The 21526-nt window shown below is 43.3% G+C and overlaps 1 protein-coding gene across 1 annotated transcript in view; it reads left to right on the top strand.

Annotated features, from left to right (window-relative positions):
• MYOM1 (myomesin 1) overlaps nt 1–21526 on the top strand; it is a 215926-nt gene that overhangs the window by 116824 nt on the left and 77576 nt on the right. Inside the window, exons 15-19 of the mRNA XM_038746922.1 lie at nt 482–665; nt 1834–2008; nt 12047–12168; nt 14538–14930; nt 19399–19595. Coding sequence (XP_038602850.1) covers nt 482–665; nt 1834–2008; nt 12047–12168; nt 14538–14930; nt 19399–19595 — 1071 coding nt within the window. The remainder of the gene's footprint in view (nt 1–481; nt 666–1833; nt 2009–12046; nt 12169–14537; nt 14931–19398; nt 19596–21526) is intronic.

Here is a 21526-nt window from a genome sequence, read left to right as displayed (position 1 = left end):
AGAATGTTGAAGTTCAGAGAGGGTAATTGAGTTGTCTGCCCACAATAAAATTCATCATCCTCCACCTCTCTTCCTTCAGCGGGATCTAGTGAATAGAACACAGGCCTAGGAGTCAGAAGGTAATGAGTTCTATTCTCGGCTCTACCACTTGACTGCAGGGTGACCTTGGGCAAGTCACTTCACTTCTCTGTGCCTCAGTTACCTCATCTGCAAAATGGGGATTGAGACTGTGAACCCCACATGGGACAGGGACCGTGTTCAACTCGATTTACTTGTATCCATCTCAGCGTTTTGGACAGAGCCTGGCACACAGTAAGGGTTTAACGAATACCACCATCATCATCATCATCTCGTGTCCCTCACCAAAGAGTTAACTAAAAGGTTGGTGATCCGTGGAAATGTGTGGTGAGGCAGAAGCCGGCTGGCTGTCTCCGATTTTTGGTTTCTACTACTCTAAACGCTGCACGTTGATCCATTGCAGTGTGACGCTGACACCGAAAACTGGCAGAGAGTGAACACAGATATCCCCATAAAATCTCCCCGCTTAGCTCTGTTTGATTTGGCTGAAGGAAAATCTTACCGTTTCCGAGTTCGCTGTTCCAATTCAGCGGGAGTTGGTGAGCCTTCAGAGGCAACAGAAGTCACCGTCGTGGGCGACAAACTGGGTAAGAATTTAGTCAGACGCCTTGACTCTTAGTCAAGCGCTTAGTCCAGTGCTCTGCACACAGTAAGCGCTCAATAAATACGATTGATTGATTGTTCGTCTCGTTTCCAGTTCTCCCATTTTCCTTGAACTCTGTCTTTCTCTATACAAGGGCGTAGTTCATGCTACAGGTCACAGGCTCTCGCCTTCCTTGTGAGAAGCACATAAACCGTTCACAAAAATATAGGGTCCTTCGCCTTCCTATTATACTGCTTTCTCCCAGGGGTCTGGAAGATTAACTGGACCTTTCCAAGAGTTTAACACACTTCCAGGAAGTCATTTAGACCTGTGGAGGATCTGACTCATTGTTAGCAATAACAGTGGAAACAATCTCTTTTTATTAATTAAGTTGAAAAACCTCATTTGAGGTGAAACTGTTTTCTGAGCCCTTCACTGGTGTTATCATACTTGAATGTCCCTAATCCCAATGCTTTTAACCAAATTTCTGTTTCCGTTTTTTTTCTTGGGGATAACCAGGCTGATTCCTGGGCCCTATGTGGCTTCAAAAAACAATTTATGGGAAAAAAATCCCATGCATTTTCTATAATATTCTCTTATCCCACGCATCTACTCGCTGTTTGATTTGTCCAATGTGACCTGCGCTCTCTGCCTTTAGTGGGAATGATTTTCCTTGCTTAGAGACACTCATTTTTTCAAGATAGCAATATATACATGGAAAGAATATTTGTAAAACCATACAAATTAATAAATTATTATTAACAAATTGGCAAATTATAATTATTATTAATTATTATTAAATAATAAACAACATTCCAGGAATACATTAAAAGGCCCCTAATGCAAAAACTGGATTCTTGATGGAAGAACTTAAAAACAGTCATGTGGATTTGCTTTGCATTACTGTCATTGCTGCTGCTTATTGAAGTCAATGACACCTTTGGAAAAAAAAAATATTTTTAGCCAATTTGAAGTAGGGAAAAGCAGCACCTTTCTCTCACTGATTCATTCAGCGTTTCATTCATTCAGCTGAATCTATGCACAACCACAGGGGGATTCTATACTTTCACATAGCTCAAACCTGTTGTCCCTGCTCCTGCTTAAAATTCAATTGCTTTGCTTATGAAAGGCAAACATTGATCTTGAACACAAATCTGTTTTTCCCTTCTCAGATATACCCAAAGCCCCTGGCCGATTAATTCCAAGCCGGAATACAGATACCTCAGTGGTTATTTCTTGGGAAGAATCCAAAGACGCTAAAGAGCTGGCTGGCTACTACATAGAATCAAGTATCGTTGGATCGGGCCAGTGGGAGCCTTGTAACAACAACCCTGTGAAAGGCCCAAGGTAACAGACGTGAAAGACGAGGTGGGGGAGAGGATGTATTGGATACCACACCTCTCATTCATTCACTTGCATTTATTGAACGCTTACTGTGTGCAGAGCACTGTACCAAGCGCTTGGGATGGTACAATACAACAGTTATCAGACACATTCCCCACCCACACGATCTTACAGTCTCGGAGGGGGAGACAGACATTAATATAAAGAAATAAATGACGGCTATATACATAAGTGCTGTGGGACTAGGAAGGGGGGAAGAACAAAGAGAACAAGTCAGGGCGATGCAGAAGCGAGTGGGAGAAAGGAGCCCCTCTTGGGTTTCGGCCTGATCTCAGATGAGACCGAGCTAAGGAACAGCCGGCGTGGCTTAATGGATAGAGCTCGGGCCTAGGAGCCAGACGGACCTGGGTTCTAATTCTGCTCTGCCACTTGTCTGCCATGTGACTTTGGAAGTCACTTCACTCCTCTGGGCCTCAGTTTCCTCATCTAGAAAATGGGGATTAAGACTGTGAGCCCCATGTGGGGCAGTGACTGAGTCCAACCTGATGACCTTGTCTCTACCCCAGCACTTAGAACAGTGCTCGCCACAAAATAGGAACTTATTATTATTAATATTATCCCACATGATTGAGAGTCTCTATGTGTCTGATGGAACAACGAATCTAGCTTATCCATGGACAGTAGCAATCATTCTACCAGACTATCAGTTAATTGGATTATTGAGCACCTAGATAAGCAGTGTGGCCTAGTGGATAGAGCAAAGGCCCGGGAGTCAGAAGGATCTGGATTCTAGATCCGGCTCCACCACTTGAGTGCCGTCTAACCTTGGGCAAGTCACTCCACTTCTCTGGGCCTCAGTTATCTTATCTGCAAATGGGGAGGCCCCCTGTGGGACATGAACCATGTCCAACCTGATTAGCTTGTATCTGCCCCAGGGCTTAGGAATAATAGTATTTAGTAATAGTAAAAGTTACCTCTCAGGGTCGCACCTGAAGAGTTTCAAGTCCTCTACCAGTCTCGACTAGGGGAAAGAGAGTCAAGCAGAGGCAAATCCATTCCCTTCCTAGCTTGGAAAGTGGCTAGTGAGTGGAAGGCAATCTGCTACAAGTCAAAACTCACCTCTGCTGGGCAGCAGCAACACGAGAGAGAGTAAAGGGTGGATACTCATGTTTACTGTGCAGAAATAGGCAATGGTAAATCGCTTTCATATTTTCACCAAGAAAACTCTCTGGATCCACTACCAGAATGATTACAGATGGAGGTGGGACGCTCTGGGAGACATGTGTCCATGGCGTCACTATCGGTTGGACACGACTCAAAAGCATAAGATGACAAGTCGTATTTATTAAGCACTTACTGCGTGCAGAATGCTATACTTAGTGCTGAGAGAGAATTAGACATGGTTCCTGTCCCTTATGGGGCTCACAATCTTAGTAAGTGCCTAGCACATAGTAAGCACTTAACAAATACCATTTTAAAAAAAACTACAGTGGAAAGGACACTACTAAACACTTGGGAGAGTACTGTTATGTCAGAGGCATCACCTCTGACCTCAAAGAGCTTACTGTCTAATTAATTCATTCATTCATTCAATCATATTTATTGAGCACTTACTGTGTGCAGAGCACTGTACTAAGCGCTTGGGAAGTACAAGTTGGCAACATATAGAGACAGTCCCTACTCAACAATGGGTTCACAGTCTAGAAGGGGGAGACAGATGACAAAACAAAGCATGTGGACAGGTGTCAAGTCATCAGAATAAATAGAAGTAAAGCTAGATTCATTCATTCATTCATTCAATCGCATTTATTGAGCGCATACTGTGTGCAGAGCACTGTACTAAGCGCTTGGGAAGTACAAGTTGGCAACATATAGAGACAGTCCCTACTCAACAATGGGCTCACAGTCTAGAAGGGGGAGACAGACGACAAAACAAAACATGTGGACAGGTGTCAAGTCATCAGAATAAACAGAAGTAAAGCTAGATGCCCATCATTAACAAAATAAATAGAATAGCAAATATGTACAAGTAAAATAAATAGAGAAATAAATCTGTACAAACATATATGCATATGTCTAATAACAAAGACTAAACACAAACCAGTCACAAAACACTAGGGCCATTTTTGGCTAAAGTATGGAAGGATAAATAGATGAATAAGTGTAAACTAATGGAAGTCGAGAATATGCACGACTGCTTAAGGCAAATGAGTATAAGCACAAATGGCAGCTGTTGAATGAATCAATCGATCAATCAGTGGTATTTATGGAGCACTTTCTGTCTGCAAAGCACCGTACTAAGCGTTTGGGGAAGTACAGAACTACAGTGTTGGTAGACACAATCCCTGCCCACGAGAAGCTTACAGCCCTCAAGGGGAGCAGACATTAAAATGGATTAGGGGAAATAGTAGGAGCAGACATTAAAATAGATTAGGGGAAATAGTAGCTTATAAGAATATTTACAAGGGTACTGTGGGACTGGGCTGAGTTTCAAAGTGTTTAAGGGGTCCATGGCCAAGTGCATAGTTGATGCAGAGGGGAGGGCGGATAAGAGAAATAAAGGGCTTCATCAAGGAAGGCCTCCTGAAGGAGGTAAGCAGTATGGCTTACTGGAAAGAGCATGGGCTTTGGAGTCAGAGTCATGGGTTCTAATCCTGGCTTCGCCACTTGTCAGCTGTGTGACTCTGGGCAAGTAACTTCACTTCTCTGGGCCTCAGTTACCTCACCCGTAAAATAGGGATTAAGACTGTGAGCCCCCCGTGGGACAACCTGATTGCCTTGTATCTACCCCAGTGCTTTGAATAGTGCTTGGCACATAATAAGCGCTTAACAAATACCATAATTATAATTATTTTTATTCTTAGTAGATGTGATTTTTGGAGAGTTTTGAAGGTGGGTAGGGTGGTGGACTGTTGAATAATAATAATTATAATGATGGCATTTATTAAGTGCTTACTATGTGCAAAGCACTGTTCTAAGTGCAGGGGAGGTTACAAGGTGATCAGGTTGTCCCACATGGGGCTCACAGTCTTCATCCCCATTTTGCAGATGAGGTAACTGAGGCACAGAGAAGTTAGGTGACTTGCCCAAAGTCACACAGCTGAAAAGCGGCGGAGCCAGGATTTGAACCCATACCCTATGACTTCAAAGCCTGTGCTCTTTCCACTGAGCCGCGCTGCTTCTCCATTGGAATTGGAATTGGAAGGGGAAAGTCTCAGGCCTGTGAGAGAATGTGGGTAAGGGGTCAGTGGCAGGATAGATGAAACCGCAGGACGGGTAGTAGGTGGGTGTAAAAGAGGTAGAGTTATATATTTATTTATTTATTCATCGCCCCCAGCCCCACAGCACACATGTATATATAATAATAATGATAATAATAATGACATTTGTTAAGCACTTCATCATCATCATCAATTGTATTTATTGAGCGCTTACTATGTGCAGAGCACTGTACTAAGCGCTTGGGAAGTACAAATTGGCAATATATAGAGACAGTCCCTACCCAACAGTGGGCTCACAGTCTAAAAGGGGGAGACAGAGAACAAAACCAAACATACTAACAAAATAAAATAAATAGAATAGATATGTACAAGTAAAATAAATAAATAAATAGAGTAATAAATATGTACAAACATATATACATATATACAGGTGCTGTGGGGAAGGGAAGGAGGTAAGATGGGGGGGATGAAGAGGGGGACGAGGGGGAGAGGAAGGAAGGGGCTCAGTCTGGGAAGGCCTCCTGGAGGAGGTGAGCTCTCAGCAGGGCCTTGAAGGGAGGAAGAGAGCTAGCTTGGCGGATGGGCAGAGGGAGGACATTCCAGGCCCGAGGGATGATGTGGGCCAGGGGTCGATGGCGGGACAGGCGAGAACGAGGTACGGTGAGGAGATTAGCGGCGGAGGAGCGGAGGGTGCAGGCTGGGCTGGAGAAGGAGAGAAGGGAGGTGAGGTAGGAGGGGGCGAGGGGATGGACAGCCTTGAAGCCCAGGGTGAGGAGTTTCTGCCTGATGCGCAGATTGATTGGTAGCCACTGGAGATTTTTGAGTAGGGGAGTAATATGCCCAGAGTGTTTCTGGACAAAGATAATCTGGGCAGCAGCATGAAGCATTTACTATGTGCCAGACACTGTACTAAGCTCTGGGGTGGTTAGGGTAATCAGTTTGTACCCAGTCTGTGTCCCACATGGGGGTCCTAATTTTGATCCCCATTTTAAAGAGGCTCAAAGAAGTGCAGTGACTTGCCAAGGTCACATAGCAGATATGTGGCAGAGCTGGGATTAGAATCCACGTCCTCTGGCTCCTGGGCCCATGCTCTACCCACTAAGAATAATAATAATAATAATGGCATTTATTAAGCACTTACTATGTGCAAAGCACTGTTCTAAGCACTGGGGAGGTTACAAGGTGATCAGGTTGTCCCACGGGGGGCTCACAGTCTTAATCCCCATTTTATGGATGAGGGAACTGAAGCACAGAGAAGTTAAGTGACTTGCCCAAAGTCACACAGCTGACAATTGGCGGACCCAGGATTTGAACTCATGACCTCTGACTCCAAAGCCCAGGCTCTTTCCACTGAGCCACGCTGCTTCTGTAATTTATTTATATTAATGTTTAGACTTTACGCTCATCGTGGGCAGAGAATGTGTCTGTTATATTGCTATATTGTACTCTCCCAAGTGCTTAGTACAGTGCCCAACACACAGTAAGTGCTCAATAAATGTCATCGATTGACTCAGTGAACGGGTTGGATCACGGTAAGTGATCAGCGAGGTGAAGTAGGATGGAGAGAGGGACCTATGGTGCGTAATCTGGAGAAGATGGGATTTCAGGCGGACTTGGAAGGTGGGGAGAGTTGTGCTTAGGTGGATTTGGAAGGGGGTGATGTCAGGAAGGGAAAAAGGCGTGAGCAATTATAATAATAATAATGGTTTTCGTTAAGCACTTACTATGTGCCAAGCACTGTTCTAAGCGCTGGGTAGATACAAGGTGCAGCAAGGGGTTAGAGGCCAGAGAGTGAAGAATGAAGCCCAATGAGAAGGCTAGCTTGGTAGGATGAAGAGGGAGGCACATTTATATAAGTACATAAATTTCCACTCCCCTCTAACCTTTGAACCCAGGAGCTCTGAAAGCCACATTGAGAGGGATGAGGACCATAGATTATGGCCTGTCAATCAATCAATGCTATTTACTGAGCACTTATTACGTGCAGAAGAAGTTGAAGAAGAAGAATTGTGGTATTTGTTAAGCGTTTACTCTGTGCCAGCCACTGTACTAAGCACTTGGGTGGAAACAGACTGAGTCCCCTCCTCATCCCCCCCGCCCTACCTCCTTCCCCTCCCCACAGCACCTGTATATATGTTTGTACAGATTTATTCCTCTATTTATTTTACTTGTACATATTTACTATTCTATTTATTTTGTTAATGATGTGCATCTGGCTTTGCTTCTATTTATCCTGATGACTTGACACCTGTCCACATGTTTTGTTTTTTTTGTCTGTCTCCCCCTTCTAGGCTGTGAGCCCGTTGTTGGGTAGGGACCGTCTCTATATGTTGTCAACTTGTACTTCCCAAGCGCTTAGTACAGTGCTCTGCACACAGTAAGTGCTCAACAAATATGACAATGAATGAATGATACAAGAAAATCGGGTTGGACGCAGCCCCTGTCCTACATGGGGCTCACAGCCTGAATCCTCATTTTACCGATAAAGTAACGGAGGCCCAGAAAAGGGAAGTGACTTGCTCAAGATCTCATGGCAGATTTGCAATTGATGCCTGTCCACTCACTTTCTCTTGTTTTGTTGTCTGTCACCCCTTTCTAGACTGTGAGCCCGTTGGGTAGCGATTGTCTCTATCTGTTGCTGAATTGTATTTTTCAAGTGCTTAGTACAGTGCTCTGCACAAAGTAAGCGCTCAATAAATATAATTGAATGAATGAAAGTGGCAGAGTCAGGATTAGAACCCAGGTCCTTCTGCTTCCCAGGTCTGTGCACTAGGCCACGATGCTTCTGTGTGCAGAACTTACTGAGCCCCATTTTGTCTATCTCTCCGCCGACCCCTATCCCACATTCTTCCTCTAGCTTGGAAATCCCTCCCCCGGACCAAGCCCTATTTGCCTCAGTTCCCTCTCCCGTCCATATCATCCGCGCACTTGGACTTTTGAGATGAGCCCCACAGCATCATCATCATCATCAATCATATTTATTGAGCGCTTACTATGTGCAGAGCACTGTACTAAGCGCTTGGGAAGTACAAATTGGCAATATATAGAGACAGTCCCTACCCAACAGTGGGCTCACAGTCTACGTACGTACATATATGTAAATTACATATTATAAATTATTTATCTTAATATCTGTCTCCCCCTCAAGTCTGTAAACTCGCTGTAGGCAGAGAATGTGTCTACCAACTCTGTAGTATCGTAGTTTCCCAAGTGCTTAGTACAGTGCTCTGCACACAGTAAGTGCTCAGTAAATACGTCTGATGACTGCTGCTACTGATGAGAACACTGTACTAAGCGCTTATGCCTAGTTGAAGTGGATAATCAGGGAGAAAGTCAACAGAACCCTCATACAGTTTGGAGGGCTTTGGAGTCAGAGGTCGCAGGTTCAAATCCCGGCTCTGCCAATTGCCAGCTATTTCTTCTATTTATTTTATTTTGTTAGTATGTTTGGTTTTGTTCTCTGTCTCCCCCTTTTAGACTGTGAGCCCACTGTTGGGTAGGGACTGTCTCTATATGTTGCCAACTTGTACTTCCCAAGCGCTTAGTACAGTGCTCTGCACACAGTAAGCACTCAATAAATACGATTGATGATGATGATGATGTGTGACTTTGGGCAAGTCACTTAACTTCTCTGTGCCTCAGTTCCCTCATCTGTAAAATGGGGATTAAGACTGTGAGCCCTCTGTGGGACAACCTGATCACCTTGTAACCTTCCCAGCGCTTAGAACAGGGCTTTGTACATAGTAAGCGCTTAATAAATGCCATCATTATTGTACCGTTCCCAAGAGTGTCTCTGCCACAGGTACAGACTCAGAGGCAAGTTCATTATCATTTTTAAAACAATTATTGGCCTTGATTGGATTCAGTAGGCCCCATCATGCGTGAATATGTAAGTAGAGGCACATTGCAGAATATTATAATCAAAGACAAACTGGAGAAAGTGGGGACTTTATGAAGAAATCGTATGAGATCATATGACGATGATCCCTCTCCCTCTTGTGTCACCTAGATTGTGAGCCTGTTGTTGGGTAGGGATTGTCTCTATTAGTTGCTGAATTGTACTTTCCAAGCACTTAGTACAGTGCTCTGCACATAGTAAACATTGAATATGATTGAATGAATGAGTGAATGAATGAATGAGTACAGAAGCAGTGAGGTTTAGTGGAAAGAGCCCGGGCTTGGGAGTCAGAGGTCGTGGGTTCTAGTCCCAGCCCTGCCACTTGTCATTGTGTGACCTTGGGCAAGTCACTTCACTTCTCTATGCCTCAGTTACCTCATCTGTCTATTGGTGATTGAGACTGTGAGCCCCATGTGGGACAACTTGATTACCTTGTATCTACCCCAGCATTTAGAAAAGTGCTTGGCACATAAAAAGCACTTAACAAATACCATTATTATTATTATTACTTGGATCTGTTCTCCTTAAAAACTTGATATTCACCCCACACCCAGCCCCACAGTACTTAGGTACATATCCTTATACCCTGCAATTTCCTCTCTTTATAATTTCTTTTAATGTCTGCCTCTTTAGACCATAAGCACCTTGCGAGGCAGGGATCTTAATAACAATAATAATAATAATAATGGCATTTGTTAAATGCTTACTATGTGCAAAGCACTGTTCTAAGCGCTGGCGGGGGATACAAGGTGATCAGGTTGTCCCACGTGGGGCTCACAGTCTTCAGCCCCATTTTACAGATGAGGGAACTGAGGCCCAGAGAAGTGAAGTGACTTGTCCAAAGTCACACAGCTGACAAGTGGCAGAGCTGGGATACGAACCCATGACCTCTGGCTCCCAAGCCCAGGCTCTTTCCACTGAGCCACGCTGCTTCTCTGATCTTTACCAACTCTATTCTATCATCCTTTCCCAAGTGTATAGCCTAGTGCCAAGCCCGCTATTAGGTAGCGATTGTCTCTGTTGCTGAATTGTACTTTCTAAGTGCTTAGTACAGTGCTCTGCACAGAGTAAGTGCTCCATAAATATGGTTGAATGAATGAATGAATGCAGTTAGCGCTCAGTAAATACCACTGACTGATTCTCCCCCTTGAAAGATTGAATGACTGATTTCTCAAGTGCCTGCAATAAATATTTGACACTGCTGATATCCCCATTAGTAATATGTCATTAGCAGCCAGCTGTTTTGCCTGCAATTTTATGGACCATAATGTCAGTGGAAAATGCTAGAGTAATTCTTGATGCAGCTGTTCATAGTTATATTAGAGTGCAAGATATTATACGTGTAAAATTGTCCATTGACCTATTGCTCATTACCAATGTTCTAATGTAAATGTCGGAGCAACAATCAATCAATCAATCAATCGTATTTATTGAGTGCTTACTGTGTGCAGAGCACTGTACTAAGTGCTTGGGAAGTACAAGTTGGCAACACATAGAGACAGTCCCTACCCAACAGTGGGCTCACAGTCTAAAAATAGACTAAAAATAGCAACAGATATAATCGTGACATATCGGCATTTCTAAAGCACTAAATTGAAGCAATAATTCTGAAATCCGTATTTTGTCATCATTTTTTCAGCCCTTAGTAGGACTTTCCCAGAGCATGACTATTGGCTGCAAGCCCAGCAACTGATTGTACTGTTAATTTATAGTAGCCAAATGGCTTTAGATTCAATCTGGTGATGCAGGTAACCAAGAAAAGGGAGCCAAATGAGAGTAGAAACAGTGATTTGAAACAGAAAATGTCCAGTTGTTTCTTCCAAGAAATATTTTCCCTGATTTCTTGTTACTGAATGTACTTTGCCCCTCTCAGGGTGGCACCTGGAGAGTTTCCGATACTTTACCAGTCTCGACTATGGGAGGGAGAGTCAAGCAGAGGCCTACCCATTCCATCCCTAGCTTGGCCAGTGACTAGCGAGAGGAAGGCAATCTGCGATGAGTCAAAACTCCTCTATGCTGGGCAGCACCAGCATGGGAGAGGGTGGAGGAAGGAGACTCGAGTTGACTGCGTGGAAGGAGGCAATGGTCAACTATTTCCAGATTTTTAGCAAGAAAACTCCCTGGTTCCACCACCGGAATGATTGCAGATGGAGAGTGGGGCGTCCTGGGAGAGATGTGTCTGTGGCGTCGCTATGGGTCGTAGACGACTCGACAGCACAAGACATGTACTTTGAGTTTCAGGGACTTTTGTTTAATGGGATCAAACAGAATCCCATTTAGACTACAACATGTAGGTCAGGGCAAGAGTCAATCAATCAATCAATAGTACTTATTGAGTGCTTGCTGAGTGCAGAGCACTGTACTAAGAGCTTGGGAGAGTACGATATAACACGTGAGCCCACTGTTGGGTAGGGACCATCTCTATATGTTGCCAACTTGTACTTCCCAAGCACTTAGTACAGTGCTCTGCATACAGTAAGCGCTCAATAAATACAATTGAATGATATAACAGAGTTGCTAGACACATTCCCTGCCCAAAATTAGCTGCAGTTCATTTCTCTATATGAATACAGGTCTTTAATGAAGCCAGCTCTTCACATCCAGCATAGGAAACAACCTGTCTGCCTTCCCTACCTTGAATATAAACCTTTTTTAAATTGTTTAAATCATTTCTTCCCTGTAGCTAAAAGCACTAGGCTAGATCAATCAATCAATCAATCAATCAATCAATCAATTGTATTTATTGAGCACTTACTGTGTGCAGAGTACTGTACTAAGCGCTTGGGAAGTACAAGTTGGCAACATATAGAGACAGTCCCTACCCAACAGTGGGCTCACAGTCTAGAAGATGTCCTTGCTGCTTGGAATTTTTTCCTACAGGATTTTTTTTTTCAAAGGACTTCACTCTTCTTTTCTCCTTAGGTTTACTTGTCACGGACTCCTCACCGGCCAAAATTACATTTTCCGAATCAGAGCGGTAAATGCGGCTGGACTGAGTGAATATTCACAGGACTCAGAAGCTATCCAAGTTAAGGCTGCCATCGGTAAGGTTTCTGATGACCTAAAAGTAATGCCAAAAAAAATTCATTTTTTGTCCTTGATAGGATTGTTTTACTTTTCCAAGAAATGATGTTTGAAGTTTCTAATGTTGTCGTACGGTCCCTTGACAGATCATGGTCTTTTCTAGGTGATTCCTAACACTCCACGACTCTCATTTCACAGTTCCTCAGTCTATTTCAGTGCATCCTTAGGTTTCTCATCCTCACCACCCAAGCCTCTTCAGGTGTTTCTCATGAACCCCCGTCTGACAATCCATTCTAACATCTTATTCATCCTGGGATGTGGAAGACCAGTCAGATTTTATGACCGGGTAACCCGCCCTGCTTTGCCTCAAGGCCATCTCATCAGCCCCAGGGCCTGAACCGTTTTCTAATTCATTAACAGTCCCCATGTGCTTTGCTGCAGCTCTCCTAAAACTCAGTGTTACATGTAGTTGCTGAATCATTCCTGTTTTGTCACTTCCTTTTTGGATAATAAAATGACTAAAAACTTATCTGACGGTAACGGATGTCATGTTTTTGATGTCCTAATCTGATCTGCATGAACGTGATATACCTCTCAACCTCTGGTCAAATAGGTGAGGAATCCAGGCAGTTCAGCAGGACTGGAAAACAGGTCATCATCATCATCAATCGTATTTATTGAGCGCTTACTGTGTACACTGTACTAAGCGCTTGGGAAATACAAGTTGGCAACATATAGAGACAGTCCCTACCCAACAGTGGGCTCACAGTCTAAAAGACTGGTCATCTGAAGATATGTCGTGGTATAAAATAAAACTAAAGCTAAAAGGAAAAAATGACTAGCTTTCATTAACTTCTGTTTAATTTTGCCCAGTCTCCATATATCAATTCTGACTCTGCCACTTGCCTACTGAGTGACCTCAGGCTAGACACTTAACCTCTCTGGGCCTCATCTGTGAAAATGGCGTAAGTATATCTATTCTCCTGGCCCTTTAAACTATGACCCTAAATGAGACAGTGACTACGTCCTAACTGCTTATTTTCTACCTACCCAGAATTTAGTACAGGACTTGGCATATAGTAAGCACTTAACGAACACCACAATTGTTATTATTATTATTATTGTTATCAACATCATCATTATTATTATTGTAGTCATTCATTTATTCAATCATATTTATTGATAGCTTATTGTGTGCAAAGCACTATACTAAGCACTTGGAAAGTACAATTCGGCAACAAATAGAGACAATCCCTACCCAACAGTGGGTTCACAGTCCTCTCTACTCAGTTGCTTTCCATAACTGAAATTTATTTTATTGTCTTTCACTCATTTGATCGTAATAATAATAATAATAATAGCATTTGTTAAATGCTTACTATGTGCAAAGCACTGTTCTAAGCTCTGGGGAGGTTACAAGATCATCAGGTTGTCCCACGGGGGGGCTCACAGTCTTAATCCCCATTTTACAGATGAGGTAACTGAGGTCCAGAGAAGTTAAGTGACTTGCCCAAAGTCACACAGCTGACAGTTGGCAGAGCCGGGATTTGAACCCATGACCTCTGACTCCAAAGACTGGGCTTTTTCCCACTGAGCCACGCTGCTTCGTACTCATTCAGTTGTATTTATTGAGTGCTTACTGTGTGCAGAGCACCATACTAAGCTCTTGGAAGAGTACAATACAACAATAAATAGACATATTCCCTGCCCACAATGACCTTATAGTCTAGCGGAGTGATGGAGAAAGACATGAATACAAATAAATAAATGTCAGATCCGGACACAAGTGCTGTGGGGATGGGCAGAGGGAAGAACAAAGGGAGCAAGTCAGGGCAACTCAGGATGGAATGGGAGAAGAGGAAAGGGGTCCCTCTGCCCCTGCTCTGTGGGTAGGGATTGTGCCCTCCTAGTTTATTGTACTGTCCCAAGTGCTTAGTACAGTGTGCTGCACACAACAAGCAATCGGTCACTATATGTTGCCATCTTGTACTTCCCAAGCGCTTAGTACAGTGCTCTGCACACAGTAAGCGCTCAATAAATACAATTGATTGATTGATTGATAGACATCATCAATTAAGGTTGAGAGGTATATACTTCTATTTCTCGCTAACGTAAATGTGTCAGAAAGTCGAGATTATTCACGTCGTCATGCTTTTATGTTCATTTCTTCATTTCATTGGCTAATGGAGAAGTTGGAACCGTCTCTGCAAAATGTGTAGGCGATTCGCTTTACAGATCTCTTACTAAGACAACAGAATTCTGTTTTCTGCGAAACTAAGATTGCTCACGTATCGGCGCTCTAGACGTTCCCATCTTGTCCCGTGCAGTAGCGGCAGCATCGTGTTGTATAACCGTTCAAAGTGTCTCTGTTGTTCTCTGGCCGTTATAGGGGGAGGAGTGTCTCAAGGTGTGTGGCCTGAACTCAGTGGTAAAGCTGCTGGACTAATAGACTACAAGGGAGGCATGCATGAAGCCCCCCGGAGAATCAATAAGAAAGACGCTTTGGTCGATAGCAGTGTTACGTCTAACAAGCGCACGTTGCCCGGTAGCTCTGATAAACCGTGTGGTAAAGTGAGTGAAACGGGTAAGGATGAATCTCCCGCTCCACCGAAGAAGGACGCTGCTCTAGGGCTGGTGGAAAGCAGTAAAGTAAGTGAGAAGGTTAAGAAACAGCCCCCGCCGACATCATCACCGTCTCGGAAAGTGGCCGGCGAAGGGACATGTAAGTCTGATCCTGAGCCCCCCTTGACTCTGAAAGACGAGGAGAAGAAGAAGGATCTAGGTGAGAGCTGAGAAAGTCAATCCGTTTCATCAGTTTCCATCGCTGTATCCACCTCTCACCGTCCAAGCCACAAATTCCCACAAATTTTCATTTCTGCTTTTCTGTCCTTTTTCACCTAGGTCACTGGGCACACCGATAATGTAGTTCATCTCCGTGACATCCGAGAGACATTTCATCCATTTTCTGTATATTGACGCATTCGTTTTTACATTCTTTTTACTAACATTGCACTGATGTCTTTTTGTGTCTCCAAGTGAACGTTATCTCTAAATATCTTTAGTGAATTTTTTTTTGGGGGGAGGGGGAGAGTCTTATAAAGCGTTTGAGTTTTTAAAGCAAGAAGGATGTTTTAATTATTCCTGGCCTGGTTGGAGGCTTATTAATGCTTCTTTAAATGGCAATTTTGGATAATTTTCCCATGAGGTTAGGTATGTGATAGCACCAGGGTTCGATCAAAATCCTAATTTTCTAATGTGACTTTTGGTTTGGAGTTTGGTCCCTATGTAGGTTTAATTGCTAATGAACGTTGCATTCGTTCTTTGAGCTATGGAGAAGTGTCAAATATTACAACAGAATATTCGTATTCATATTCAATCGTATTTATTGAGTGCTTACTGTGTGCAGAGCACTGTACTAAGCACTTGGGAAGTACAAGTTGGCAAACAGAATACTCTGGCTGTCAACATCTGAGCATCTAATTGCCCAGAAAAACACGATCAGAAAAATGAGATGTGTCGAATACCACATCGGAATAAACTGGCTGTCAACATTTGAGCAACCAATTGCTGTAAAAGCTCTAATCAGAAAAATTAGTAAATCAAAAATAATCATAACAAAAGTGCTTTCTTAGTAGGGAGAAATGAGGCATTTTCATAGCCTCTAATTTATACAGTCATTATTAGGTTAAAACATTTCCATGGACCATCAAATCTCTGAAGATTTTATAAAAAACTAGGACTTTTGACACTTGTGCCCCTCTAAATTCTGCAGAAAGGTATTCTTCCTGTTATTATTCTTATTATAGAGTAATAACAGCAATAATGATAATAATAGTATCTGTTAAGACTTACTACGGGCCGACCGTTTACTAAGCACTAGGTAGATACAAGATAAATAGGGCAGACACATTCCCTGTCCCACATTGAGCTCACACTCATAATCAGAGGGAGAACTGGCATTGAATCCCCATTTTGCAGATGAGGAGACTGAGGCCCAGAGATTAAGTGACTCGCCCAAGGTCACACAGCAGGCAAGTGGCAGAGCAGGGATTAGAACTCAGCTCCTCTGACTCCCAAGCCTGTACTCTTTCCACTAGTCCCCACAGCTTCTCTCGCTGTGTTACATTGCTGCCATGATCCAAAATTCATTATTCCGAGCTTGAATGAGAAGTTCGAAGGCTTGAAAATTCTCTAAATCCAGACTTCACAGGGAGTCTGGACAGGGTGACCTTCTGAGGAGGAAAGAGAGAGTTCAACTTTAAAATAGAAAAATATCATAAGAAAATCCGAGTGGACTGTTGGGCTGGACTTCTTGTGTGTTTTATCCGTTTGATTCCCAACCCTTTATGAAGGGAAAATAGAATTATCGAAGCCATTATTCAACAAGGATTCAGAATCAGGCATCCTTTGCTTCTGGAGCCCCATACCACTAATGTCCAGATCTGTAATTTATTTATATTAATGCCTGCTTTCCCCTCTAGACTGTAAGCTCGCTGTGAGTCAGGAACATATCTATCAACTCTGATATTGGACTCTCCCAAGCAATTAGCACAGGGCTCTGCACAAAGTGAGCACTCACTAAATCTGATGGCTGATCGATTGATTAATAGAGAGACTACCAAGGCAATTATCACAACTGTTTCAAAAGGTGAATTCGGGTGAAGGGTCAAATAATAATAATAATGATGATGGCATTTATTAAGCGCTTACTATGTTGAAAGCACTGTTCTAAGCGCTGGGGAGGTTACAAGGTGATCGGGTTGTCCCACACGGGGCTCACAGTCTCCATCCCCATTTTACAGACAAGGTAACTGAGGCACAGAGAAGTTAAGTGACTTGCCCAAAGTCACACAGCTGACAACTGGTGGAGCCGGGATTTGAATCCATGACCTCTGACTCCAAAGCCCGGAATCTTTTCTACTGAGCCACACTGCTTCTCTAATGATGATAGTCATTAGAGAATATTTGAAACACAAAACAAATGAAAGTAGAACAAGGTGGGGGGTTTCATCTCTGTTCTTACTGGGGAGCCTAAAAATGATATGGGAAACTGGAGAAAATAGTCTGAGGGAAGAACTCACTGTTTCAAATATTTCATTCATTCACTCATTCGTATTTATTAAGCGCTTACTGTGTGCAGAGCACTGTACTCAGTGGTTGGGGAAATACAACAACAATAAACTGGGACAATCCCTGCCCACAAGGAGCTCGTAGTCTGGGGGGGCGGGGAGACAGACAGCAATACAAATAAATAAAATGACAGCCATATACATGAGTGCTGAGAGGCTGGGTGGGGAGGAAGAGCCAAGGGAGTGAGTCAGGGCGATGCAGAAGGGAGTTGGAGATAAGATCAATCAATCTTATTTATTTATTTATTATTATTTATTATTATTATTTATTATTATTTATTTGTTGCCAGCTTGTACTTCCCAAGCACTTAGTACAGTGCTCTGCACACAGTAAGTGCTCAATAAATTTGATTGATTGATTGATTTACTGTGTGCAGACTGCTTGAACTAATCAATCAATCAATCAATCAATTGTATTTATTGAGCGCATACTATGTGCAGAGCACTGTACTAAGCGGAGAGTGCAATATAACAGAGAACGAGAGAAGCAGCGTGGCTTAGTGGAAAGAGCACGGGCTTGGGAGTCAGAGGTCAGTTGTGTGACTTTGGACAAGTCACTTAACTTCTCTGTGCCTCGGTTACCTCATCTGTCAAATGGGGATTAAGACTCTGAGCCCCACGTGGGACAACCTGATAACCTCGTATCTATCCCAGTGCTTAGAACAGTGCCTGGCATATAGTAAGTGCTTAACAAATACCATCATCATCGTTTAGTAGACATGTTCCCTGTCCGGAGGAGGAGTTTACAGTCTATCAAAAGTGTGGCTGTCCTCGTTTTCACGGAAAAAGTAAAAAAGTTTCTCCTTGGTAACTATAGTCACAACACACAACCACAGTGCGAGACATCAGACTATAAGTCATAGTTCAAAGCATTCATTCATTCATTCATTCAATCGTATTTATTGAGCGCTTACTGTGTGCAGAGCACTGTACTAAACGCTTGGAGAGTACAAGTTGGCAACATATAGAGATGGTCCCTACCCAACAGCAGGCTCACAGTCTAGAAGGGGGACTTAATAATAATAATAGCATCAGAGAAGCAGCAAGGCCTAGTAGATAGAGCACGGCCCTGAGAGTCAGAAGGATCTGGGTTCTAATCCCCTCTCTGCCACTTGTCTGCTGTGTGATCTTGGGCAGGCACTCCACTTCTCTGGGCTTCAGTGACCCCATCTGTGAATTGGGAATTAAGACCGGAGCACCATGTCCAACCTGATTATCATTTATCTACCACCCCAGCGCAGCGTGGCTCAGTGAAAAGAGCCCGGGCTTTGGAGTCAGACGTCATGGGTTCAAATCCCAGCTCCACCACTTGTCAGCTGTGTGACTTTGGGCAAGTCATTTAATCAATCAATCAATCAATCGTATTTATTGAGCGCTTACTGTGTGCACAGCACTGTACTAAGCGCTTGGGAAGTACAAGTTGGCAACATATAGAGACAGTCCCTACCCCACCGGGGGCTCACAGTCTAAAAGGGGGAGACAGAGAACAAAACCAAACATACTAACAAAATAAAATAAATAGAATAGAATAGAATAAATAGAATAGATATGTACAGGCAAAATAAATAAATAAATAAATAGAGTAATAAATATGTACAAACATATATACATATATACACGTATATAGGCTTAACTTCTCTGGGCCTCAGTTACCTCACCTGTAAAATGAGGATTAAGACTGTGAGCCCTCTGTGGGACAACCTGATCACCTTGTAACCTCCCCAGCGCTTAGAACAGTGCTTTGCACATAGTAAGCGCTTAATAAATACCATTATTATTATTACTATTACTACAGGGCCTGATACATAGTCAGTACTTAACAAATACCAAAAAAAAAAAGGCCATACACTCTAACATTCTTAGGTTTGATGACTGGATCCATTCAGCCCAGAATTCCATCACTCAGAGTGGCAATCCAACGTTTGGAGAAAGAGAGGCCTGTTCCTGCCCATCCGTCTGTTTCCTGGATATGCAGTCTGCCAAAAAATCACTGCGCCGCATCAGTTTGTACTTCATCTTGGGATCTGCGTAGCCCTCGTGAACTGTACCAACGAAGCCAATCCCCGTAGATCGATAGATTTGGTTGCCGCCCACTCACGCTAATCATTTGTGTCGCCCCAGCTGTTCCCTCTCCACCCTACGATATCACCTGTGTCGAGAGTTTTCGGGATTCGATGGTCCTCGGCTGGAAGCAGCCTGAAAAGCCCGGCGGGGCCGAGATCACCGGCTATTACGTCAACTTCCGCGAGGTCATCGACGGAGTGCCGGGAAAATGGAAAGAGGTGAACGTTAAAGCTGTCAGTGAACAGGTCTACAAGGTGAGAGTTCGTTTTCGCCTGATCTAGACTGGGGTCCGTTAAACGAATTAGCTTAGTTTAAAGGCTCAGGTCATCTCCCAAATAATAACTGATTCAATTATATTTGATTAATATTTAATAATAAAGCTAGTGATGGGATTTGTTAAGTGCCTACTCTATGTTTAGCGTGGGACACAGTCCCTGTCCCACATGGGGCTCACATGTTTGTACTCTCCCAAATGCTTAGTACAGTGTACGGCACACAGTGAGCGCTCAATAAATACAATTCATTGATTCATGAATCCCCATTTTGCAGATGAGGTAAGTGAGGCCCAGGGAAGTGAAGTGACTTGACCAAGGTCACACAGCAGACACGTGGCAGAGCCGAGATTAGAACCCAGGTCCTTCTGACTCCCAGTGATTGTACTGCGATGCTGTGATTGTACCGCAGATGAATCCAGTTCGATGCACGTATTCATTCATTCAGTCATATTTATTGAGCACTTACTGTGTGCAGAACACTGTACTAAGCGCTTGGGACGTACCAATTGGCAACATATACTCGGGACAGTGGCGTTTGCATGTAGTTTTTGACTCCCGCCTACTCCTCGGAAAAGTAATCAGGTGGTCCGCATCTCCAAGGTGAATTGCATTCCACCTAGCAGGGTCATGACGTTCGGAGATGTGTAATGTGCAGTTCTCAATGGGAATTTCCCCATTCCTCCCATTTAGGGCTTGGACACGTTCCTAATTGGGAAAGGGAAGTTTCTCATTCACTTCAGGAAGGCATTAACCCTTTTGGGCCCTTCAGTTGGGTTATGTGGTTTCCAGGGTTATAAATAATGTATTTGCAATTAGCCAATCAGTGGTATTAATAATAATAATAATAATAATGGTATTTGTTAAGCACTTAGTATGTGCAAAGCACTGTTCTAAGCTCTGGGGGGATACAAGGTGATCAGGTTGTCCCACTTGGGGCTCACAGTCTTAATCCCCATTTTACAGATGAGGTAACTGAGGCACAGAGAAGTTAAGTGGCCACTTAGCACTTCCTGTGTGCCAAGACCTGTAGTAGCAGCATGAAGCAGCATGGCCTAGTGTCAAGAGTGTGGGTTTGGGATTCAGAGGACGTGGATTCCAATCCCGGCTCCACCACTTGTCTGCCATGTGACCTTGGACAAGTCACTTCACTTCTCTGTGCCTCAGTTACTTCATCTTTAAATTAGCGATTAAAACTGTGAGCCCCACTTGGGACAACCTGATTACCTTGTAACTACCTCAGTGCATAGGACAGTGCTTGGCACATAGTAAGCACTTAATCAATCAATCAATCATATTTATTGAGCACTTACTGTGTGCAGAGCACTGTACTAAGCGCTTGACAAATACCATCATTGTTATTATTATTATTATTATTATTATTATTATTATTATTATTATCATCAGGCACCTGGGAGAGAATAATATTGGAGAATTCATAGATATGGTCCTGGCCCACAAGGAGCTTACAGTCTAGAGGGGGATGCAGGAGATAAAATCAATTACCCAATTAGTGGATTGAATTGATGCATTTTCCAAAAGGATGCTCAGCCCTCCCTACCAATCAATCAGTTGTGTTTATTGAGTACTTTCATTCATTCAATCGTATTTATTGAGTGCTTACTGTGTGCAGAGCACTGTACTAAGCACTTGGGAAGTACAAGTTGGCCACATATAAAGACGGTCCCTACCCAACAGTGGGCTCACAGTCTAGAAGGGGGAGACAGAACAAAACAAAACATATTAACAAAATAAAATAAATAGAATAAATACATACAAATAAAATAGAGTAATAAATACGTACAAACATATATACATATATACAGGTGCTGTGAGGAGGGGAAGGAGGTAAGGCGGGGGGGGATGGGGAAGGGGAGGAGGAGGAGAGGAAGGAGGGGGCTCAGTCTGGGAAG

This window comes from Tachyglossus aculeatus, chromosome 5, assembly GCF_015852505.1.
Source record: "Tachyglossus aculeatus isolate mTacAcu1 chromosome 5, mTacAcu1.pri, whole genome shotgun sequence".
Lineage (NCBI taxonomy): Eukaryota > Metazoa > Chordata > Mammalia > Monotremata > Tachyglossidae > Tachyglossus > Tachyglossus aculeatus.
This window is presented reverse-complemented; position numbering and strand designations above follow the sequence as displayed.